Raw genomic sequence first — 21,400 nt, forward strand, 5'->3', positions numbered from 1 at the left:
GCCGACGGCTATGCGCGGCAACGAGAAGATGGGCGTCATCGACCATGACCAGGCCACGGACGCCACCGCCGGGCAGGGCGTCACCGTCTCTGAGACCCACGTCCCCGGTGGCCGCATCATCACCGAGTTCGTCGCCGGCCAGGTTAATCACACGGTTACAACTTACACATGGTAGTTGTGTCCCGTGCAGCACGAACAGAACAGCACATGGCGCATGAGCGATTCGATTGGTCCTGTTCGTCTCTGTGTTTGCGGGCAGTAGGCATATTATGTCTGTAGATGATTAATTTCAGATCCTGGACTGATTTTGTCCATGTTTTTATCCAATTATGGTGGTTTGAGTGTCTATCAGCTGCTTTGGGTCTTCCATGAAATCTGAAGATGTGTGCAGTTGATTGCCATGCTCATGTAATCTTGTAATCTGGTAAAGAAGGATTCTGGGATGCCCTTTATGAAATGTGTCCTACGCTAGGGGAAAAGAGAAAATCGCAATTTTATAATTATATGACACGAAACATTATCTTCGTAAAAATAACCCTCGATAAATGTATTTGCTTAGCATATTTCCCATATTACCCTTCCACTGTATTTCTCTAACCTTATATTGTTTCATCGTATCTCGTTTTTCCATAGATCGGTTCGTGACGTTCGTCTCCCTCTCCTGAGAACGACGATCGCGTACGCCATCCACGGCGCCACGGCTGGCGGCGGTCGACCCTGCCTGTCCCGTGGCCGGGCCGCCCTGCCCGTCCCGAGTGCAACGACGGAGACAAATCAGGTACTAGGTACAGTGTGCTCAATTCGTAACTGACACACGCATGACACGAGGAAACATGGAAGCTCCCCTACCTCCACCACGAGTGTTGCGTATCCAATCATATCAGTGAGCAGTTCGAATTTAGCAACATGGAAATATCTAATGCACATCTGGAGATTCCAAATATCTATTTGAAACTAAGAAAGCTAAATATTTAATGGTAGAATATCCTGATTAAAAATTATCATATGACATAGTCAAAGGTAGAAGCTATAACCGACTCTTCTCTGATCTGCATCAATAGCCATGAAGATATGTATAAAGGTATAATCATATATGATTTCTTAATCAATACAACAAAACAACTTTTTATTACTCGCATTTCCTTTTTATCCATTACCTGCAACATAATTTTCTTCAATACATACTAAGAGTCTCTACCCTAGGCCATTATCATATATAACAACAACTTTTTCTCCACGTCATCATATCTATTTGTAGATCAAAAATGATTTTTGCATATCCTACAAAAATGATCTTGCGTATTAATTTGTAGATGTATATTTAAGGCCATGATCTATAGTATTTGTTCTTCATATTTTTTAAATTGTTTAGACTGCAATGAACAAAATCCACCTCCAAATAATGGAACCATACATCACTACATAAATAGTTTTCGAACACGTGAATACAATTACGATGACAATTATGATATTCATTGGTCCAGATACAAGGTCTACCTCCTAAACCTACCACACCAACCACTATTAGGTATTTTTTTATTTTGTGATTATATATATGGTGGACACGTACATACGGATATATCCTCTAACACACACTCAAAGGTAGAGACCAGATATATTTTTGCCCTCACTAAATACATATTGAGATCACACTTACTTGTATATAATATTCGTGGGTATCAAGATTTAAACCTTGGTGGATGGAGTCATGCACCCATGCCTCGACAAAGGGGTCAAAATTCCTGTTTCGGTCATTATTTTGAATAAATTCCCATTTGAATAAATTTTACTAAATTAAAAAATGAAAAATTCAGCCAAAATAGTTTCCTGCTGGGAGGAGGTGAGTGGGGTGAAATTTTATTCTGAATAGATCAACGACCACACAACAGTGCTGCTTCCCACAATTATGTGTGTTTTCATCGCTTCAGCTAGACCTAGTGACCCAATGACCCATTCATTTTAGAACCCAGTTAGAACATGTACGAATTGTTTATGCCACGTTTCAAAAAAATAAAATTTATTAAAAAAAACCTTCTAATTTAGTGTTTATTAGGTAACTTGTTCCGAATTATTTGTAGCTTTATAATAATTTAATATTTAATTCAACACTATAGGTAATTGTCCAGAACCCGTCAAATCGTCAATCCATTTCAAACGCCCTAAATGATCATAACGACATATATAAAGTCGGAAAAAAAAAGCTGTATTCCTGGAATAGACATGCCTAGATATTAATACAGCCGTTTCTATTGAAAATACAGCTATATGTAACTCTTTGCTTAGTTGTAAGAATACAAGCTCCAAGAGCGCTCTCTCTAGTGTGTGTACATTAAATGAAGCTATATTACTATAAATAGAAATACCAAGATCAATCGTGTAAAATTTTCTCAACATGTTATTTTTAGGGATCCCTTAGTTTTATCCTTTGAGGACGAATGTTTTTTTATAATGGAAATTGCTTTATAGTACTCCATCCCAATATATAACTATTTTAGCATTTATTCGGTTCAGAGAAATTTCAACCAATAACAACAGGAAAAGTAAAGTAATATGATTGCATGTCTATATTAATATATAGGAATTTTTTCAATAGGTTTGGGTGGATGAAAATTTTCATATATTTTATCACCACAGCTTGTAGGGAAGAAAATTTTCTTTGGTTTTTTTATATTTCGTCACTGCCAACCGAATGACTTTAAAAGAAATGAAATCCTTTGTTTTTGCTTCAAACTGAATAGAGTTGGGCATGATGATTAAAAAAAAGTTAGTGAAAATGATTGAAAAAACTATTATGACTGGTTAATAAAAAATATATGTGAGAAAATTAAATAAAATTGGTTATGATTGGTTAAAACAATGAGGTAGGTGAACAAATAGCTAGCTTTTATTTTGAAAACTTTATTGAAAAAGGGTTGACGGTAGGAATAACTTCATTTTGCAAAAGAAATTAGTATGTTCAGTCTCTGCGCTAACTGACACGTAAAAAAATGAGATGCTAAAGTTAATAATGAAAAAAGAGGTTATAGGACAAACGCATCTCCCCATCTCCCATTACTACGTAGGACCACAAGTAGTTGGTACGTAGGCAACGGAAACATTTAAAGTCAGTGGCCATGTTCTTCTTCAACCAAGATAAAAGACACAGAATTAGGGCATGTATAACTATTCAGATGACTGCTGTCTATAAAATATACCACATCACAAATAAAGACGGCAAAAAGACATATAATACAATGGTGGTTGATTAGTCGTTGGCGTGCTCCACTTGCCAACGCCTGCACCATCGCTGTCACCATCCATCCCGCCAGCGCAAGGCAGCACAAAGCTCTCGAGTTGTCCCGTAGATAAACGAGACGATGGCAGGCAGCAGCCTCTTTCTTCATTTAATAAGGGCCACATCATCCGAATTTGCTGAGGTGTACTCAAATAGACGGTTGCTGGCTGTCTTATCTGATTTTTATAGTTATTTAATATTATAAATATTAGAATTAACTAGTAAAAAATTAAAAATCTATTTAATAAAGCTAAGATGAAGAACTTATAGAATTGTTTTTGCAAAAGAATACTGTTTTGTATTGTGAAAAGTGTGCAAGAAAAAAGTCTAAGAATAATCAGGAGAAAAACAACATAGCCAGCTAGTGTGATCGAATGAACAAATTTGAACGATTTATCTATTTTAGACGAATCTAAATGTAAAGTTGAAGCTGCACATTACCCTAGGCCAGTCGTTCGTTACGTCAGGCTTAAATTACGAACGACTGGATCGATCGGTTCATGCATTATTCGGAGCAGTGCGGACCATACGCGAACGTTAGTATAAGAGGCTCCGTTTAGTTCTAAAAGTTTTTTCTATAAACATCACATTGAATCTTTAGATACGTAAATAAAGCATTAAATATGAGCAATTTTATCATTTTTAAGGAGATATCACTGTTTTCTATGTAAAATTTGGTACCTTTTGGTATCTTAGGTATTAGAAGGTACCTACAAGGTACCAAATTTTAGATAGAAAAGAGTGATACCTCATGGTACCTTCTCAAGGATAGGAAAAAAGCTCATTAAATATACATGAATATTAAAATTAGTTACACAGTTATAAGAAAAATCGTGACACGAATCTTTTGCGCCTAATTAGTACATGATTAGCCATAAGTGCTACATTAATCAACATGTGCTAACGTATTGCGGTTTCCAGGTGGAGTCTGAAATTTGTTTTGTAATTAGACTAGACTATATTTAATACTTCAAATATGTGACCGTAAGCGTCGTTATGACCTCTCTCCTAAAAAATTTTGGGAACTGAACGTAACCTAAGTACTGGCTTGACTCTGTATTTTAATAGGTTGATGACATTTAACATACGATTTGATTATTCATCTTATTTAAAAATTTTGTGCAAATATATGAAAAATTAAGTTATAGTAAAAATATATTTAATAAATATGATAATAATAAAATAAATAATATATACAATGATAATAAAATAAATAATAATTAAGTACATTTTTTAAAATGAATGATTAAACATATGTAAAAAATTAACGACGTCATCTATCGAAATACCAAGAGATTACATCATTACATGCACAGGGGTGTTACTGGATTTGTCTTGCATGCCTATAGAAGTAACTTTTTAGATATGGATTAAAAACCGGCCTCTACATCCATTGGGATGTACACAGCCAGCCTATAGAAATAGCTAGAGTAAAATTTTTATGTCAAGATAATTGTATCAGGAAATAACATGTTTTTGCACTTAAAAAAATATTTTACCTCGAGGTACGTACCTTCTAACGAACGGTGAGAAAGCTCGTTAGTCTATAAATGCAGTGCCTTCGCCTCTCCATTGATCTCCACACACAACTCAGCAAACCTAGCTTAATTGCAAACACTAGTCTCATGATCATAACGATGGGTAAGCAGCCCGTAATCATCGTACTCTTGTCATGCTGCCTACTCGCCGTTGCTGCAGCTGCAGCTGCAGCCGCAGCCGCGCCGTCATCAGCTGCAGGCCATGACGAGGAAGCCGACGAAGGCATGTCCACCTACATCGTGCACGTCATGCCGGCGCACGCACCGCTCCGCGGGGCCCGTGTTCGCCTTGCCCGCACCCACTACTCCTCGTTCGTCCGCGAGCTCCTCCCCCCGCACATCGCTCGCCCGGCACCGCGCCTCCTCTACTCCTACGCACACGCCATGACAGGGTTCGCGGCGCGGCTGACGGCGCAGCAGGCCGCTCACCTTGCGGCGCAGCCTTCGATCGCCGCCGTCGTCCGCGGCACGGTCTATAAGCTCCACACCACCCTCTCCTCCACGTTCCTCCACCTCTCGCCGTCCTCCGGGCTACAGGCGGAGTCCAACGGCGCCACCGACGCGGTGATCGCTGTCCTAGACACGGGCATCTACCCAAAGGACCGTGCCTCCTTTGCCCCTCTCCCGTCCCTGCCCCCAACGCCACCCCCAACCTTTCGTGGTGGATGTGTTTCAGGTCCCAACTTTGATGCTAGAGTCTACTGCAACAACAAACTTGTGGGAGCGAAGATGTTTTATCGGGGATACGAGTTTGCAAAGGGGCCAATGAATGAGACGGTGGAGTCCAAGTCACCACTGGACACTGATGGTCACGGCACTCATTGTGCTTCCATTGCAGCTGGGTCTCCGGTTCCCGATGCCAACCTCTTGGGCTTTGCCACTGGCGTTGCCAAGGGCACGGCCCCAGCTGCACGCATTGCCGTGTACAAAGTATGTTGGAAAGGCGGATGCTTCACCGCTGACATTGTGGCGGCAATCGACGCGGCGATTGCCGACGGCGTTGATGTCATCTCCATGTCATTGGGTGCCGTCCAAAAGACTCTTTTGGACCCCGAAGCTATTGCCTCATTCAATGCTGCCCGTCAAGGTATAGTTGTTGTCGCAGCCGCTGGTAACGACGGCCCCGGGGGTTCAACTCTCTCCAACGTGCCACCGTGGATGCTGACCGTTGGTTCATCGAGCATGAACCGACAGTTCCCGGCGATAGTTGTTCTTGGCGATGGCCAGACCTTTGTTGGCAGCTCGCTCTATCCCGGTGACCCACACAGTTTCATGAAATCACTGATCCTTGCTGATTCTGCCGGTTCCGCTTATTGCGAAATCGGGAAACTTGATGCTAGTAAAGTGGCTGGCAAGATCGTCCTGTGCAGGGGAGGAAAGGTTGGTTCTGCGGACAAAGGAGTTGCCGTTGATAAGGCCGGTGGATCAGGTGTCATTATCGTTGGCCAAGAACATGATGGTGAGTATGTCAGGGCCATTGCCCATCTTATCCCTGGAACGATCGTTCCTTTTGCAGCTGGCAAAGAGATCATAGGATACGTGGGCTCAACTCCATATCCAGTTTGTAAGATCCTCTTCTTTGGCACACTTGTTGGCGGCTCATCACCGCCCGCGCCGAGGATCGCGACCACCTCAAGCCGTGGCCCCAGCATCCCCGCACCGGGCATCCTCAAGCCCGACCTAATCGCCCCCGGCGTCAACATACTCGCCGCATGGAGCGGCGTCAGCTCGCCGACGAAGCTCGCTGCTGACACGAGACGTGTCGAGTTCAACATCATTTCAGGTACATCCATGGCGTGCCCGCACGTGAGCGGCATCGCCGCCCTACTCAAGAAGGCGCGGCCAAGCTGGAGCCCTGCAATGATCATGTCGGCTCTGATGACTACGGCCTATGGCACGGACAACGCCGGCGATGAAATCGGGGATATGGCCACAGGCAAGGCGGCCGGGCCGTTCGAGCTCGGGGCCGGCCACGTCGACCCAAACAGCGCCCTTGACCCCGGCCTCGTCTACGACGCCGGCGAGGATGACTACATCGACTTCATGTGCTCGATCAAGGCCTCCTCGCCGTACAACTGCTCCACGCGGGTGAGCATCACGGGGGCAGAGCTGAACCGCCCATCCTTCTCGGTGAAGTTCAAAGCATACGGCGAGAACATCACGCTGCAGCGCACCGTGCGCAACGTCGGCAGCAACGTCGACGCCGTGTACACCGTCGGCAAGAGGACTGGCTTCCCGCCCGGCACGCGGCTCATCATCTCGCCGGGCAAGCTGGTGTTCGACGCCGAGCACCAGACAAGAACCTACACCATCGTCTTCCAATCCACGCTGCCCCCCGGCAACTTCACCGAGTACACGCACGGATCCATCGTTTGGAGTGACGGCGTGCACAACGTGAGGAGCCCAATTGCTGTCACTTGGCCATTTCCGACCGCCGCACTCTCGGTCATGTGAGCTGCAGCTCTAGCCCTCTCGATCGCCATGCATAATCCAGCTTCCAGTATAACAATATCCCGCTGTGATTGTACTACTAATGTATTGTCGCTCATGCACGGTGATAAATAAAATCGGTTGTCTTGTGGTTTATTTCATGAGATTTGTTTCCGTCGAATAAAAAGTAACTCAAGATAATAGTATCTCGCGATACCAAATTATTTTTAATCGTTGAATCTAACCGTACATGAGTTTTACTCACATCTTTTCTTTTGTATCTTGAGGTACATCACACATCATACTCAGCTAGATTCAATGGTGTTCAACAAAAAGTATCTCGAGGTACCGGTATCTCAAGATACCAAATCATTTTCTACCATTAGATCTAGCGGAGTAGGATGTGTACGGTTAGATCTAACGATCAAAAACGATTTGGTACCACAAAGAGATTTGCTCCGATCTAACAAAAAGTAACTCGAGGTACCAAACCGTTTCCCACTATTAGATCTAGCTGAGTAGGATGTGTATTGTTATATCAACGATCAGAAATGATTTGGTACCGTACTGGTAACTCGAGTTATTTTTTTATTATTTTTATTGGACTGAAGCGAATCTTTTTTCGAAAGACAAAGACGGTAAAAAAACTCTTACCAATAAGCTTTCTGTTGTTTTTTGCATAGCTCCTGCTTCAGTCCTGCAAACAACTCTGTTTACTACGCACGTTACACACAGCACCACCATTACTTGTCTTGTTAGCCAGCCAAGGCCTGTAAGCTGTATAAATATGCTTCGCCCTCGCCTCCCACTCATCACACAACAACTCACTAATTAAACCGCTTAACATTTTGCATGGTCACACCGATGGTCAGATCACCTGTAACAGTACTGTTTCTATGCTCCCTCCTCGCTGCGTCTGCAGCAGCGACACCGATTGGACACGAGCAACACGGTGTGTCCACCTACATCGTGCACGTCATGCCCGAGCATGCACCGCCTCACCCGTGGGCGTGACCACCACCACTACTCGTCGTTCGTCCGCGAGCACCTCCTCCCTCGCACGTCGCCCACCCGGCGCCGCGCCTTCTCTGCTCCTACGCGCACGCCGCGACGGGGTTCGCGGCGCGGCTGACGGCGCCGCAGGCTGCGCACCTCAGGGCGCAGCCCTGCATCGCCGCCGTCGTCCCAGACACGGCGTCCACACCATCCTGTCCTCCTCGTTCCTCCACCTCTCGCCGTCCTCCGGGCTGCAGGCGGAGTCGAACAGCGTCACGGACGCGGTGATCGCCGTCCTGGACACGGGCGTCTACCCGAAGGACCGTGCCTCTTTCGCCGCAGACCCGTCTCTGTCCCCAACGCCGCCTCCCACCTTCCGTGGCGAATGCGTGTCGACTCCTGAGCTCAATGCCAGCGCTTACTGCAACAACAAGCTTGTGGGTGCGAAGATGTTCTACGAGGGGTACGAGTTTGCGACCGGGAAACCGGTTAACGAGACGGAGGAGTCCAAGTCACCGCTAGACACGTCCGGTCATGGCACTCCCACTGCTTCCACTGCAGCTAGCTGGCTCTCCTGTCCCAGATATGCCAACCTCTTCGGCTTGGCGTTGCCAAGGGCACGGCTCCAGGTGCACGCATCGCCGTCTACAAGGTGTGTTGGAATGCCTTTGGCTCCGATGTCCTTGCCGGCATCGATGAGGCGATCGCCGACGGTGTTGACGTCATCTCCCTCTCACTCGGTGCCCCAAAAAAGACACTTCTTAACGATGCCACGGCCACTGGCGGGTTCAGTGCTATCCGTAAGGGCATAGTTGTTGTAGCATCCGCTGGTAACAACGGTCCCGCAGAAACGACCGTCGCCAACGGGGCGCCATGGGTGCTGACAGTTGGTGCATCGAGCATGAACCGCCAATTCCAGGCGATCGTTGTCCTCGGCGATGGCCAGACCTTCTCTGGCACCTCGCTCTATGCCGGTGACGTAGATGGTGGCATGAAATCGCTGGTCTTTGGTGGTTTCGCCGGCTCTTCCGTTTGCGAAATTGGGAAACTTGATGCTAGTAAAGTGACCGGCAAGATTGTATTGTGTGAGAAAGGACAGGTCACTGATGCGGCGAAAGGAGTTGCCGTTGATCGGGCTGGTGGGTTTGGTGTCATCATCGCTAGTCGCAGTGACCTTGGTGAGTTTGCTAGCGCCACCGCCCACCTCATCGACGGTGCCGCACGCCGCCGGCCTGGAGATCTTGCGATACATGCTCAAGACACCATACCCAGTTGGTAAGATCCTCTTCTTCGGCACGGTGCTCAGCTCGTCACCCTCCGCGCCGAGGATCGGGTCCTTCTCAGGCCACGGCCCGAACCTCGCCGCACCGGTCACCGGAGATCGTCAAGCCCGACCTGGTCGCACCCGGCGTCAGCATCCTCGCCGCGTGGAGCGGCTTGATCTCACCAACGGAACTCAGCGTCGACACGAGGCGCGTCGAGTTCAACGTCTTGTCAGGTACATCCATGGCGTGCCCGCACGTGAGCGGCATCGCTGCGCTGCTCAAGAAGGCACGGCCAAACTGGAGCCCCGCAATGATCATGTCGGCCCTGACGACGACGGCGTACGATAAGGACAGCAACGGTGATGCCATCAAGGACATGGCCACCGGCAAGGCGGCTGGGCCGTTCGAGCTCGGTGCAGGCCACGTCGACCCGAACAGCGCCCTTGACCCTGGCCTCGTCTACGACGCCGGCGACGACGACTACCTCGACTTCATGTGTGAGCTCGGCTACTCCGATATGAAGACATCGTCCGCGTCGGCATCTTCTTGAGAGACGGCACCGTGACCAAGTGCTCGACGCGGGCGAGCACCACCGCGGCGGACCTGAACCGCGCCTCCTTCTCGGTGGTGGTCAAGGCGTACGGCGACAACATCACGCTGCAGCGCACCGTCCGCAACGTCGGCGCCTTGTAGTCGTGTACACCGTCGGTGGAGTTCCCCCGCCCGGCACGCAGCTCCGCGTCAGGCCGTCCGAGCTGGTGTTCGACGAGGAGCACCAGACAAGGACGTACACCGTCGTCATCCGCACAGTGTCCTCCGGCAGCTTCGACAAGTACACGCACGGGTCCATCGTCTGGAGCGACGGCGTGCACAGGGTGAAGAGCCCCATCGCCATCACCTGGCCGTCTCAGAGCGCCGCCGTTGCGGCCATGTGAGCAGCTCTAGTTACCCCTCGCCATCAGTATGCATGATCAAGCTACGATGCCCATCTAGCACTTAGCTTCATCAGTGTGCAGTATGAATAAGAAACCTGTTCTGCTTCCTCGCTACAAAAATTCCGGCGTGATGTACTATACTTCTGTATCGCGGATGCATGATAAATAAAATTCTGCGAGAATATATATGGAGTATTGCACTGAATTATACTATTTTAGTAACTATTCCAACAGTGTGTTTGGAATGTTTGCACTGAATTATACTGTTTTAGTAACTATTCCAACAGAGTGTTTGTTATGTTTGCACTGAATTATCTGTAGAATATAATGAAGTCCGCGCGCTTCCTTGCTAAAAATACAAAATGAGCTCTTTTACACCACTATACCTGTAGGTGCTCAGAACGACCCTAAAAAGGTGATACACCAAAAATCATAATTTTTATGATCAAAAATTTATATAACCGTATAAGCTTTTGGGGGACCAACTCCAATATAGAAATCCATACATTTTTATTCCATTATATGCTTGGGGAGAAATTCATGCAATTTACAATTTAAAACTTTCGTGCTAAGATAGACGAAAGTTATTTTTCTAAAAACAATCTAGATATACGTAACTTTAAAACGGAAGGAATCCCAATACGCTTGTTCTGGTATAAGCTTGCACATTTTTCAAGAGATTTACGCAATTAACAACTCGCGGAAAATAAAGCATTAAATGAAATTAAGAAGAAGAAAAAAACATTGTTCAATCTGAAAATGGGGGGTACCTGCTCAATCTCTTGCAAGGATAAACGAAGTAAACTGAACCAATGAAATGAATCGACGCCCAGAAGAAACTGCTCAATCTCTTGCAAGGATAAACAAAGTAACCTGAAACAAAGAAATGAATCGACGCCCAGAATAAACAGCGATAATGGCAGCCTACCCAACCATTTATTGATCAGATAAACCATACACTCGTGCACCGTGCGTCTTAATAAAGAAGAAAACACTACCAACATGTTCCGTAATAAATGATGGTAGAATAGATTGGAGTGCAGGTGGGGTAAAATAAGAAAAAGTAAATAAATTATAAAGTGACTGATGAAATAAGCAATACCATAAATAGTTATGGAAACATTTATAATCTTTTATAGTATTGCAACGTCATAAATAATTTTATTTTAGAACAGATAAATGCCATAAATATTCAACTTTGGAATAGAGAAATACATAAATGTTTTTATTTTAGAACAAAGAGTACACATATTAAACATAAAAAATGGAACATATGAATAAAGATGTACTTACTGAAATTATCTAAAGAAAGATACTTGTTATAACTGTGAAGATCAATTACATGCGCATCATTCAGTATTCCTATCTCATAAGTACGTGTCTAATTTTATTTAGCCTGGATATGGAGCTAGTTTAGGATATAAGAAATTATTCATCATTCGATGGAGTAAGTTACACAGGTGCATAGAAGTAATCAGGCGACCAATCCAACCATGATCAGATAAATGAAACCATGGGATCACTAAGCTCCAGTGGTAGCTGGACCAGGGAAGGATGCAGTCTCACGCGTGGAGATCTCTGTCCAAAAAGGACCTATACAAGCTGCCCCCATTGCCACCCATACCACAGACAGATCAATTTCCATCACTACTCTACATGGATGCTGCTCCGCCGTTCGACGGCCATGTCACGGCGATGGGGCTAGTGACGTCGTGCACGCCGTCGCTCCAGGTGACCGACCCGAAGGTGTACTTCGAATCGACGATCACCGGGTTGCCCGACACGGCGACGGTGATGTCGTAGGACAGGCTCTGCTGCTTCTCGTCGAACACCAGCTTGCTTGGGCTCACCGTAACATCCACGCCGGACGGGCTGTCGATCTTGGCTTCGTAGACTGCGTTCGTGTTGCTGCCGACGTTGCGCACCACCCTGTGGTAGGTGACTGAATCTTTGTAGGAGGAGAGGACGACGGCGAAGGCGGGGTAGTTGAGGTCGCCGGTCCGGGGGAATTTCGTCGAACAGTTGGCGACGGAGCCGTCTGTTGTGAAGAGGGAGATCATGGAGGGGGAGTAGCCGAGCGTGCAGAGGAAGGAGATGTAGTCGTCGGTGCCGGCGTCGTACACGAGGCCAGGGTCGAGCGCGCGGTTGGGGTCGACGTGGCCGGCGCCACGGACGAACGGCGTCGACTCGAGCCCGGTAGCCAGGTCCGTGATGGTCGCGCCGGAGTTGTCCACGTTGTACGCGGTGGTCATCAACGCCGACTTGATCGCCGCGGGGCTCCAGTCCGGCTGCGCCTGGCGGAGCAGCGCAGCGAGGCCGCTCACATGCGGGCACGACATGGACGTCCCGGAGATAATGTTGAACTCCACGCGCCTCGGGTCGATGTCGAGGTCGGTGGGAGCAGCCTCACCGGTCCAGGCCGCGAGGATGTTGACGCCGGGAGCGATGACGTCTGGCTTGAGGATTTCCGGCGCGCGGTAGTTGGGACCCCGGCTCGAGAACGCCGCGACGCGCGGCGCGGACGGCGACTCCCCGATGACCGTGCCGCGGAACACGATTGTCGCCGTCGGCGACGGATCGCTCTGGACGTAGTACTTGATCTTGTCGCCGAATTTCTCCCCCACCATTGTCGCCGGGACGAGGTGGGAATCAGCCACAAGCTCCTCGCCGCTCTCCGCCGTGTTGACGAGAATCATGCCGGCACCGCCGGCCACCTTCACCGCCCCACCTTTCGCGACACGGGCGTTGCTCCCACGCTCACAAAGAACGATCTTGCCGGACACCTTCGCCGGATCGAGCTCGCCGATTATGCAGAGCCGGGAGCCACAGTCCCCGGCGTACACCACCGGCAGCTGTGTGGAGTTCAGTGGTTCCCCGGAGTACAGGGACACGCCACCGTAGACCTGGCCGTTGCCTAGAACCACATCGGCCGGGAATTCGCGGTCGATGGTAGACGCGCCGACGGTCAGTATCCATGGCGCGATGTTAGTTGAGGTGTACTCGCCGGGGCCGGAGTTGCCGGCCGATGCAGACACCACGACCCCCTTGCTAACGGCATGGAAGGAGCCGATGGCTATGGAGTCGCGGAAGAAGCTTGGGGCGTATCCGCTGGCGCCAACAGAGAGGGAGATGACGTCGACGCCGTCCGCGACTGCCTCGTCCATGGCGGCGAGGATGTCGGAGTCATAGCAGCCGGACTTCCAGCAGATCTTGTACGCCGCGATGTGCGCGGCGGGGGACATGCCCACCGCCTGGCCACGCGCGTAGTCAAAGAATCCAGCGCCGGTGACCGGCGACCCCGCGGCGGTGGAGGCGGTGTGAGTCCCGTGGCCCTCGGTGTCCAGTGGCGACTTGGACTCCTCCGTCTCATCGATGGGGTGGCCAAGAGCAGCCTCGTATCCCTTGTAGAAGAACTTGGCGCCGACGAGCTTGTTGTTGCAGTAGGCGGAGGCGTTGAAGGAGGCGGTGGAGACGCATCCACCGGAGAAGGACGCGGGGGGCGGGCCGAGCCCGGCGGTGGGCAAGAAGGAGCCACGGCCGATGGGGTAGATCCCAGTGTCGAGCACCCCGACGACAGGTGACGACGAGCCGCCGGAGGCGGCGGCGGGCAGGAGCCCAGAAGCCTGGTTGAGGTGGAGGAACGCCGGGGTGTGGGTGGTGTGCAGGTGCCGCGCCTGGTCGGGGTGGACGGCGAGCACGCCGGGCTGCGCCTCGACGTGCGCCGCCTGGTCGGGAGTGAGACGCGCCGCGAGCCCCGTCGCCGCGTGCGCGTAGGAGTAGAGCAGGCTCGGCCGCGGCGCGCGTAGATGGCGCGGAATCAGGCGGCCGAGGACCCCGCCGCCGCCGCGAGTGGCCTTGAGCGCAGGGTGCTCGGGCGCAAGGTGGATGATGTACGTCGACTGCTCCGTCGCGGAGGCCGCCGCCACTGCGGTGGCGACGATGAGGAGCAGGACGGCGAGACGCCGGAGGCTAGCCATGGCGCAGTGGAAGCAGATTGGATTGGTCAATGAATGACTCGACGCCTATATGCGGCTGGACAGGTACTACTACCGTTACTCATTCCGTAAAAAAAAAAAAGTTAAACTCTCCAAAAAAAACTTAGGCCTTGTTTAATTTCTAAAACTTTTTCCTAAAACATCATATCGAATTTTTTAACACCTAAATAAAGCATTAAATATAGATGAAAAAAACTAATTACATAGTTATGGAAGAAATATTGAGACGAATCTTTTGAGACTAATTAGTCTATGATTAGCCATAAGTGCTACAGTAATCAACATATGTTAATGATGGATTAATGGCTCAAAAGATTCATCTCACGGTTTCTAGCCTAGCCATGAAATTCATTTTTTCATTCGTGTCCAAAACCCTTTCCGTTCCGACATTCGATCAAATTTTTGATGTAATGTTTATGCCAAAAATTTTTTGTCAACTAAACCCCACCAACTCTTACATGGTAAACTACGAAAAGATACTGGACAAATCACAGCGAATATGGACATAATTTTGTCCAGATTCGCTGCATTATCGCTCCTACATTAAGTTTTTAAGACGAAGGGAGTACTAATTAAGTGGTGGGCCCGTGAGTAGTCCGGAATCTGGATCGGGATTGGCCAATGGCGATGCTGGCGTGAGCTCGTGCGACACACCTTCCCTTTTGCGCGAGAAATATCGCGGCGTTCGATTGGACACGTCGGGCCCTCTCAACTCTCGACCTGTCTATCTCATTTTTATCGACTTTTTTTTCTCCAGTTTCTTCGCGACCGCTGCCTCAGTTGGCATTGGTTTTGTTCTCGTTTTCAGGGTGTAGTACGTGAGTACTTCAGCTGTTGCACTGCAAAGCAAGAGATTTTGGTGGTGTTAGAAAATTTTTGGGAGAAGTATCACATCAAATATTTGATCGAATATCGGAAGAGGTTTTCGGACATGAATGAAAAAACGAATTTCACGGCTAGCATATAAACCGCGAGACGAATCTTTTGAGTCTAATTAATCCGTCATTACCACATGTTGTTTACTGTAGCACTTATGTCTACTCATCGGCTAATTAGGCTCAGAAGATTCGTCTCAAGATTTCTTTTATAACTGTGCAATTAGTTTTTTGTTTCATCTATATTTAATGCTTTATTAGGTGTCTAAAAATTCGATGTGATGTTTTTGGAGAAAAATTTTGGGAACTAAACAAAGGCCTTGGTGATGCAAATCTGTTGACACGCTAGATGGATTTTCTTGTTGTCAAGCGCATCCACGTCCATGTACATGTGCTATGCCAATATGGTGTCACGGGGCACCCTACCGTCACCTGCCATCAACATTCCAAGCATAGCGGGGAAGAAACACCGGACGTCGAGCTCAGACAATAGTTGACACGCAACAGGGTTTTCCTCCTCACCCCCAAGCAAAATCCGTGCGCCACATACTTCGCCGTCGTGCACGATAACATCTCCGCGAGGACGCATGATGCTTTACAATGAGTAGGCCGTGCTCTTCGGTAGAGTAAGTAGCCGACGCATAAAACGTATTATCGAATTAGCATATGATTAATTTATTATTAGTTATAAAAATGTGAATAATTGATGGGTATGATCGGGAGCCTAATCGGTCCAGTCTAGGCCTGCTAATAGGTTGGATGGAAATGAGTTAAATGGGTTGGTTTTAATTTGAATTGTGTTTGGTTGGGTGTAAATAAATTGTAACTTCAAATGGTCTGGATTGGATTGAGTTAAAGAGACAAGTGGATTGACATGGACTGGATTTGGTTAGATTATTTTAGGTTCTAAATGGATTTAAACCGTAGAGGGTAAATGGATCTTTTAATTGAATAGCTAATGGATAAAATAATAGACATACGTGGGGTCCACATGTAGAAATCGACCAAATTTTGCATAAAGTTGCTTTTATACATAACAGATCATTCCACTAAATTTCAGTCAAATTTGATAAACTTTTATAGTGTGAACGCGAGTTTTAAAATTTTAGGTCCGAGTTTATACATATCAAATGGTGCATCCATTTTGCAAGAGTGAGTTGAATCCATTTTAACCAAATGGGTTGGTGCGGATTGAGCTAAAATCAAAATTGGATTGATTTGGATTGGATCCTAATAAAGAATAATTGATGCGGGTTGGTTTGGTAAACTAATTAGAAAAAATGTATTAGAGCGGATTTAGGTTGGATTACAATCCACTTAGTACTCCAGCCCCGGTTTTGACCCAATATCTAGCCCTCCACGCAGCTGATCGATCCGCGTACGTGCAAAGACAATGTTGGGCAGAAACGGAGTCCTCTCACTTACCTGACCAAATTTTCCGTGAGAATACAATTTGGGCCAGATAGAATGGGATTCAAGTTAACGGGCCACCAGGTTGGACCGGTACGGGATTACGACGACTAAATTTAGAATAAGTCCACATAAGATCCCTCAACTTATCGCGTAGTTGTTTTTCGTCCTTGGACCGTAAAACCGGATACAACTGGTCCCTAAACTATCAAAACCGGTGCAAAATAGGTCCCTCGACGGTTTTGAAGGCGGTTTTGGCCGACTTGGCGCCAAAATGACTAGTTTGACTAGCTCTCCATCCCACGTTGCATTGACATGACGCTTACGTGAAAATTATATATCAAAAATACAGTGAGCCCACCTGTCAGCTGAGAGGAGAGAAGGAATAACATGTGGGACCCACGTGGGCCTCACTATATTTATTTCTTTGGGTTAGCTAACTGTGGGCATACGTGAGCCTGTTATTTTTAAATCATTTTTTGTGTGTAGCTGATAGGTGGGCCAACTGCTTTTTTGATATATAATTGCCACGTAAGTGCCATATCAATGCCACGTGGGACAGAAACTTAATCAAACTAGCCATGTAGGCGCCAAGTCAGCCCAAACTGCCTTCAAAACCGCAGAGGGACCTCTTCTGCGCCAGTTTTGACAGTTCAGGGACTGATTGTATCCGGTATTGCGATCTAAGGACGAAAAATAGACTGGATGATAAGTTGAGGGACCTCAAGTGGACTTATTCCACTAAATTTTCCAAAGTGATGGGCTCTTCAATGCCTCTGGATTTAGTACCTAAATCGGCTAATCCTTTCTTGGCCTGATGTTTTCAATAATACTGGTATGCTCCAATTAATGATTTGTAGGACAGTATCACTGAAATTGCAAACCATAGAAGATGTCAGATTAGGAAAATGGAGTAATACAACAGTTCTATATTTTTGCTCCCTAAACTATGCTGCAGGTAACAGCACATGGATGCGTATCTCACCCACGCCAACGTCTCGGCCATGTGTTTCTTATTATGTAGGAGTACTACTCCAAAGTCCAAATACATCAAGCCTGTGATTCTCTCGAGAGAATGGCCAGTATTCTCTTGATAATATTATATAGTCATCAAGTACGATAGTAGCAACAATGCAAGTTGACGATCTGCCATGCCCGGCTGAGGTAAGCTCTGACGCATACATGGCCATTTCTTTATATCCATGAGCTTTCCTGTGCTGATTGCCCTAAGATGAGTTAAGATAAGTCGATCAGGACACGAGTGCAGAACAGATAGCAGCGGAATCTCATCTCTCCCGGCTTCCCATGGAGCCCGATAAGCTTTGACCCCTGTATGCTTGTTGCTCACGTAGCTGTGCAGACAATAAGTGAGAAGATAACCTTACACAAATTAACTAGCAGCTCGTGGATACGTCCATGGAGTGTCATATTTGTTCACTACTGAAGCATATTCTGATCAGCATGTGGTGCTCATGAATGGTCGGCAAAATACAATCGACTAGTTTTGTCACTGTCAGTATGTCAGTCTATCAAGCGGTTAGGGGGTGGCTAGGATGAGCCAGCATAAATTAGCGCCCATGCTCTTCTTCTTCGTGGATGGAATTCTCAGTTTTGTCAGCCTGTCACGATCAGTGAACGAACAAATCTGAACTGCTGAAGTCCACTTCCCCTTTCCACAGGCAAGCATACGTATCACCGCAATAACTGAAACACCGATGCACCGGTAATTATTAGTTCTAACTAAGTAAAAGACATTTTAACTTAAACTCCACAAGAGTATAGTAGCTTACTGATTAACTAGGATGTCCAGAATATTTCTGTGTGTACTGTACAGGTAGCTTAATTAGCATGTCAACTTCTCTGACCAATCACCATTCCCCAAGAGAGATCGCTATCACGCTCTCTCATAACCACTTCTCGAGCTCTTGTATTAAAAGAAAAGCAAGGACAGATGCCTACAAGCTTAATATTTTGTTATCTAGTCGACCTTAATCACGGGGTTTAACAACTCTCACATTCTCATCGGTATTCGGCAAGCAAAGAGCAGGAGAGAAGAGAGAGCCACACTTGACACAGGGCCACCGTCTCCTTGGCATCCTCCCCAAGGGCAGGCGATCGAGGAGGGAGATGACGGATGTGCAGCACACGGCGGCCGGCCACGCCGCGAGGCGAGTCAAGCTGTTCCGGATGCCGCGGCGGCCGGCTGCGACTGCGGGGCCGCTGGTGCCGGCCGGTGGGCGGAAGAAGAGGAAGATGGCGGTGGCGAGGCTCGGCGGCGCCGGCGGGAGGAGGCGGCTGTTCGGGGCGTTCCGGCGGCTGCGGATACGGTGGCTGGCGGCGCTGTACCGTCGCTCGCTGCGGCGGCTGCGCGCGTACTACGCCAACGCCGTCCGGGACCTCCTAGAGGGCGCGGCGGCCATGAGCACGCTGCGCGCGCAGGCCGCCGCCGACTGCTCGTTCGGCACCGCGTTCGCGCCGGTGGTCACCGTCGGCTACTGATCGATGTCCGCTCCCGCCGGTGCAGGAGCAGGAGCGCCCTGTGTATAGACGCTTTTAATTGTCTATGATAATTCAAGTGCTCTTTTTTTTTGCGTTGTTGCATTTCTTCTGGTGATCATTGACCTCAGCGATCAGTGTTCATCGTGTTCGTAATCACCTAGCTTGTACTACAACTTTCTTGAACTGAAAAAAAATTGAAATTGATTTCACGTTAAAGTAGAGGAGATAGAGAGAAAAGATGCGATCTTTGCTTCGGATTAATTAGTCTGTTCAATGAAGTGATTAGTACTTAAAGTAGTATGGTCTTCCGAATTTTGCTCCTTGCACATGTCTTACAGTAGAGTTCAGACAATCTGGCCCATTTTAGTTATGATCGAATAATTAGCACCTTACTTTGTCGAGATTCTGTGCCTCACGTCGCAACTGCTGTCTGCTGGAACTAACATAAACGCTAGTAGTAGTTGGCCTGCATAATCATGACTATATCACTTCGCTTCTCTTTTGTAACAAGCAGTTATATGCAATAACTCACTGAAGCCATTACAAAACACTCCTAATTAAGTAGACTTAAGATGGAGAGAGCGACAAGATTTCAGTCTAAAATGATATATTCCCATCAGATGAGACATCCTACAGTTCAGGCGTTAGCCCAACAACGCCTCCAGACCTGCATGATTTTGTTGCTTATGCGTAGATCCGGGGAAACTGTTTTAAGGTCTCGAGGATGATCCACTCGTCTATTGTATGCTATTTAAATAGTAATAAAAAATATAAAAAATTTATAAAGATAAATTAATATGTGATATATCACTACACAAACATGCAAGTTAAAATATGACTTTTACAATCTGTAGAAAAAAATAAGAAATATATGATTGTGAGTATGTGTATGTTATTTATAGTTTAATTTGTTATTTTTATTATGAATTGTGGAAGTCATATTTTAACTTCTATGTTTGTGCAGTGATATATCACACATTAATCTATCTTCACAAAGTTTTTCATATTTTCTTGATAACTATTTAGATATCATATAATAGACGAGAAGTCAATGAGAGAATGTCCCATCGAGAGCTTAGAATCCACTCTCCCCAGATGTAGTCTACTCTCTAGACTGGACTGATGCTGCACTGTTGAGTTGGAGTAACAATTTTCGAGCTGGGCCACGAGCCCGCGACTCCTGGAATGGTCACGGTTCGTGCATTCCGTCGTTTGGCTCATCCGGTGGCTGGCTCGGCTAACCAGCCGCGTCAACTCCGGGATCGGTCGGTGTCTGAACTCTGAATTCTGGTGGAATTGGCGAGTCAAAGTTTGAGATTTTGAGTAGATCGAAATAAGCAACTCGGAGCATGAACGCATGATTCATGCAGAGCTGCTCAGTGCTGCAACTACACCTGACCTCACGAGTCACACCTGCACAGTACTACTACCCCAACTGCTACGGCTAACGCGAGTTCAGTTCTATTAGCATGTTATTATCTCTAGACCAACTCGTATGGAGATCATGCTTCAATATGTCGCAGCTGCAGTTGGGCGAGGCCAGCCAAGCAGAGGAGCTTTTTGTTTGACTGTTTCAGCAAAGCTAGAGACGAGAGTGTAGTAGTACTCTGGAGCAAATGGCCGGCAACGTGGTGGCGCCACGGCGAGAAGCTGCGTTACGCGCGGCGCGGCGGACGGTGACGATTCTTCGTCGAAGCAGCAGGAGGAGGAGGATGGCGGTGGTGATGCTCGGGGATGGCAGGAGGCCGCGGCTGTATCTGGCGACGCTTGGGAGGCTGCGGCTGCGGTGGGCGGCGGCGATGTACAGGCGGGCGCTGCGGCGGCTGCGCGCGTGCTATGCCAAGGCCATCAAGGACGTCGTCGAGGGCGCCGCGCTCGTCGGCGCTGTGCGCGCGGACGCCGGCGTTTGAATTATACAGTCTTACTGTCTTACGTATCTCATTTTCATCAAACATCCGGAAACAGTTTTTCATATAAGTGTATAAATCTAAATAGTCATAAAAAATATAAAAAAAATTTAAGAAAGATAGATTAATATAAGTTATATCACTTCATAAACATGAAAGTTTAAATTCAACTTCTACAAATTATAGAAAAAAACAAACAAAACTGAAACTAAGTATAAGCATATTCATAATTGTTTTTGTTATTTTTGCTACAACTTGTAGAAGTTGAATTTAAAC

At 47.3% G+C, this 21,400-nt stretch overlaps 3 protein-coding genes and 1 pseudogene across 3 annotated transcripts; 3 read left to right on the forward strand and 1 right to left on the reverse strand.

Moving 5' to 3' along the window:
• Positions 1-4,690: 4,690 nt before the first annotated feature.
• On the forward strand, positions 4,691-7,403 carry LOC102710273 (subtilisin-like protease SBT1.4). Its single transcript, XM_040520582.1, has one exon. The coding sequence runs from the start codon at positions 4,825-4,827 to the stop codon at positions 7,264-7,266; it is 2,442 nt and encodes an 813-aa protein (XP_040376516.1). The 5' UTR covers positions 4,691-4,824; the 3' UTR covers positions 7,267-7,403.
• Positions 7,404-8,106: 703 nt separating this feature from the next.
• LOC102720773 lies at positions 8,107-10,053 on the forward strand (annotated as a pseudogene).
• Positions 10,054-11,823: 1,770 nt separating this feature from the next.
• Positions 11,824-14,469, reverse strand: LOC102710559 (subtilisin-like protease SBT1.4). Its single transcript, XM_015833758.2, has one exon. The coding sequence runs from the start codon at positions 14,413-14,415 to the stop codon at positions 12,091-12,093; it is 2,325 nt and encodes a 774-aa protein (XP_015689244.2). The 5' UTR covers positions 14,416-14,469; the 3' UTR covers positions 11,824-12,090.
• Positions 14,470-18,707: 4,238 nt separating this feature from the next.
• On the forward strand, positions 18,708-19,464 carry LOC102710847. The gene has a single exon (XM_006647942.3). It carries the CDS (start codon positions 18,846-18,848, stop codon positions 19,215-19,217), a length of 372 nt encoding a protein of 123 aa, XP_006648005.2. The 5' UTR covers positions 18,708-18,845; the 3' UTR covers positions 19,218-19,464.
• Positions 19,465-21,400: the final 1,936 nt, after the last annotated feature.

The sequence above is a fragment of the Oryza brachyantha genome, chromosome 2 (genome assembly GCF_000231095.2).
Source record: "Oryza brachyantha chromosome 2, ObraRS2, whole genome shotgun sequence".
In the NCBI taxonomy this organism is placed as follows: domain Eukaryota; kingdom Viridiplantae; phylum Streptophyta; class Magnoliopsida; order Poales; family Poaceae; genus Oryza; species Oryza brachyantha.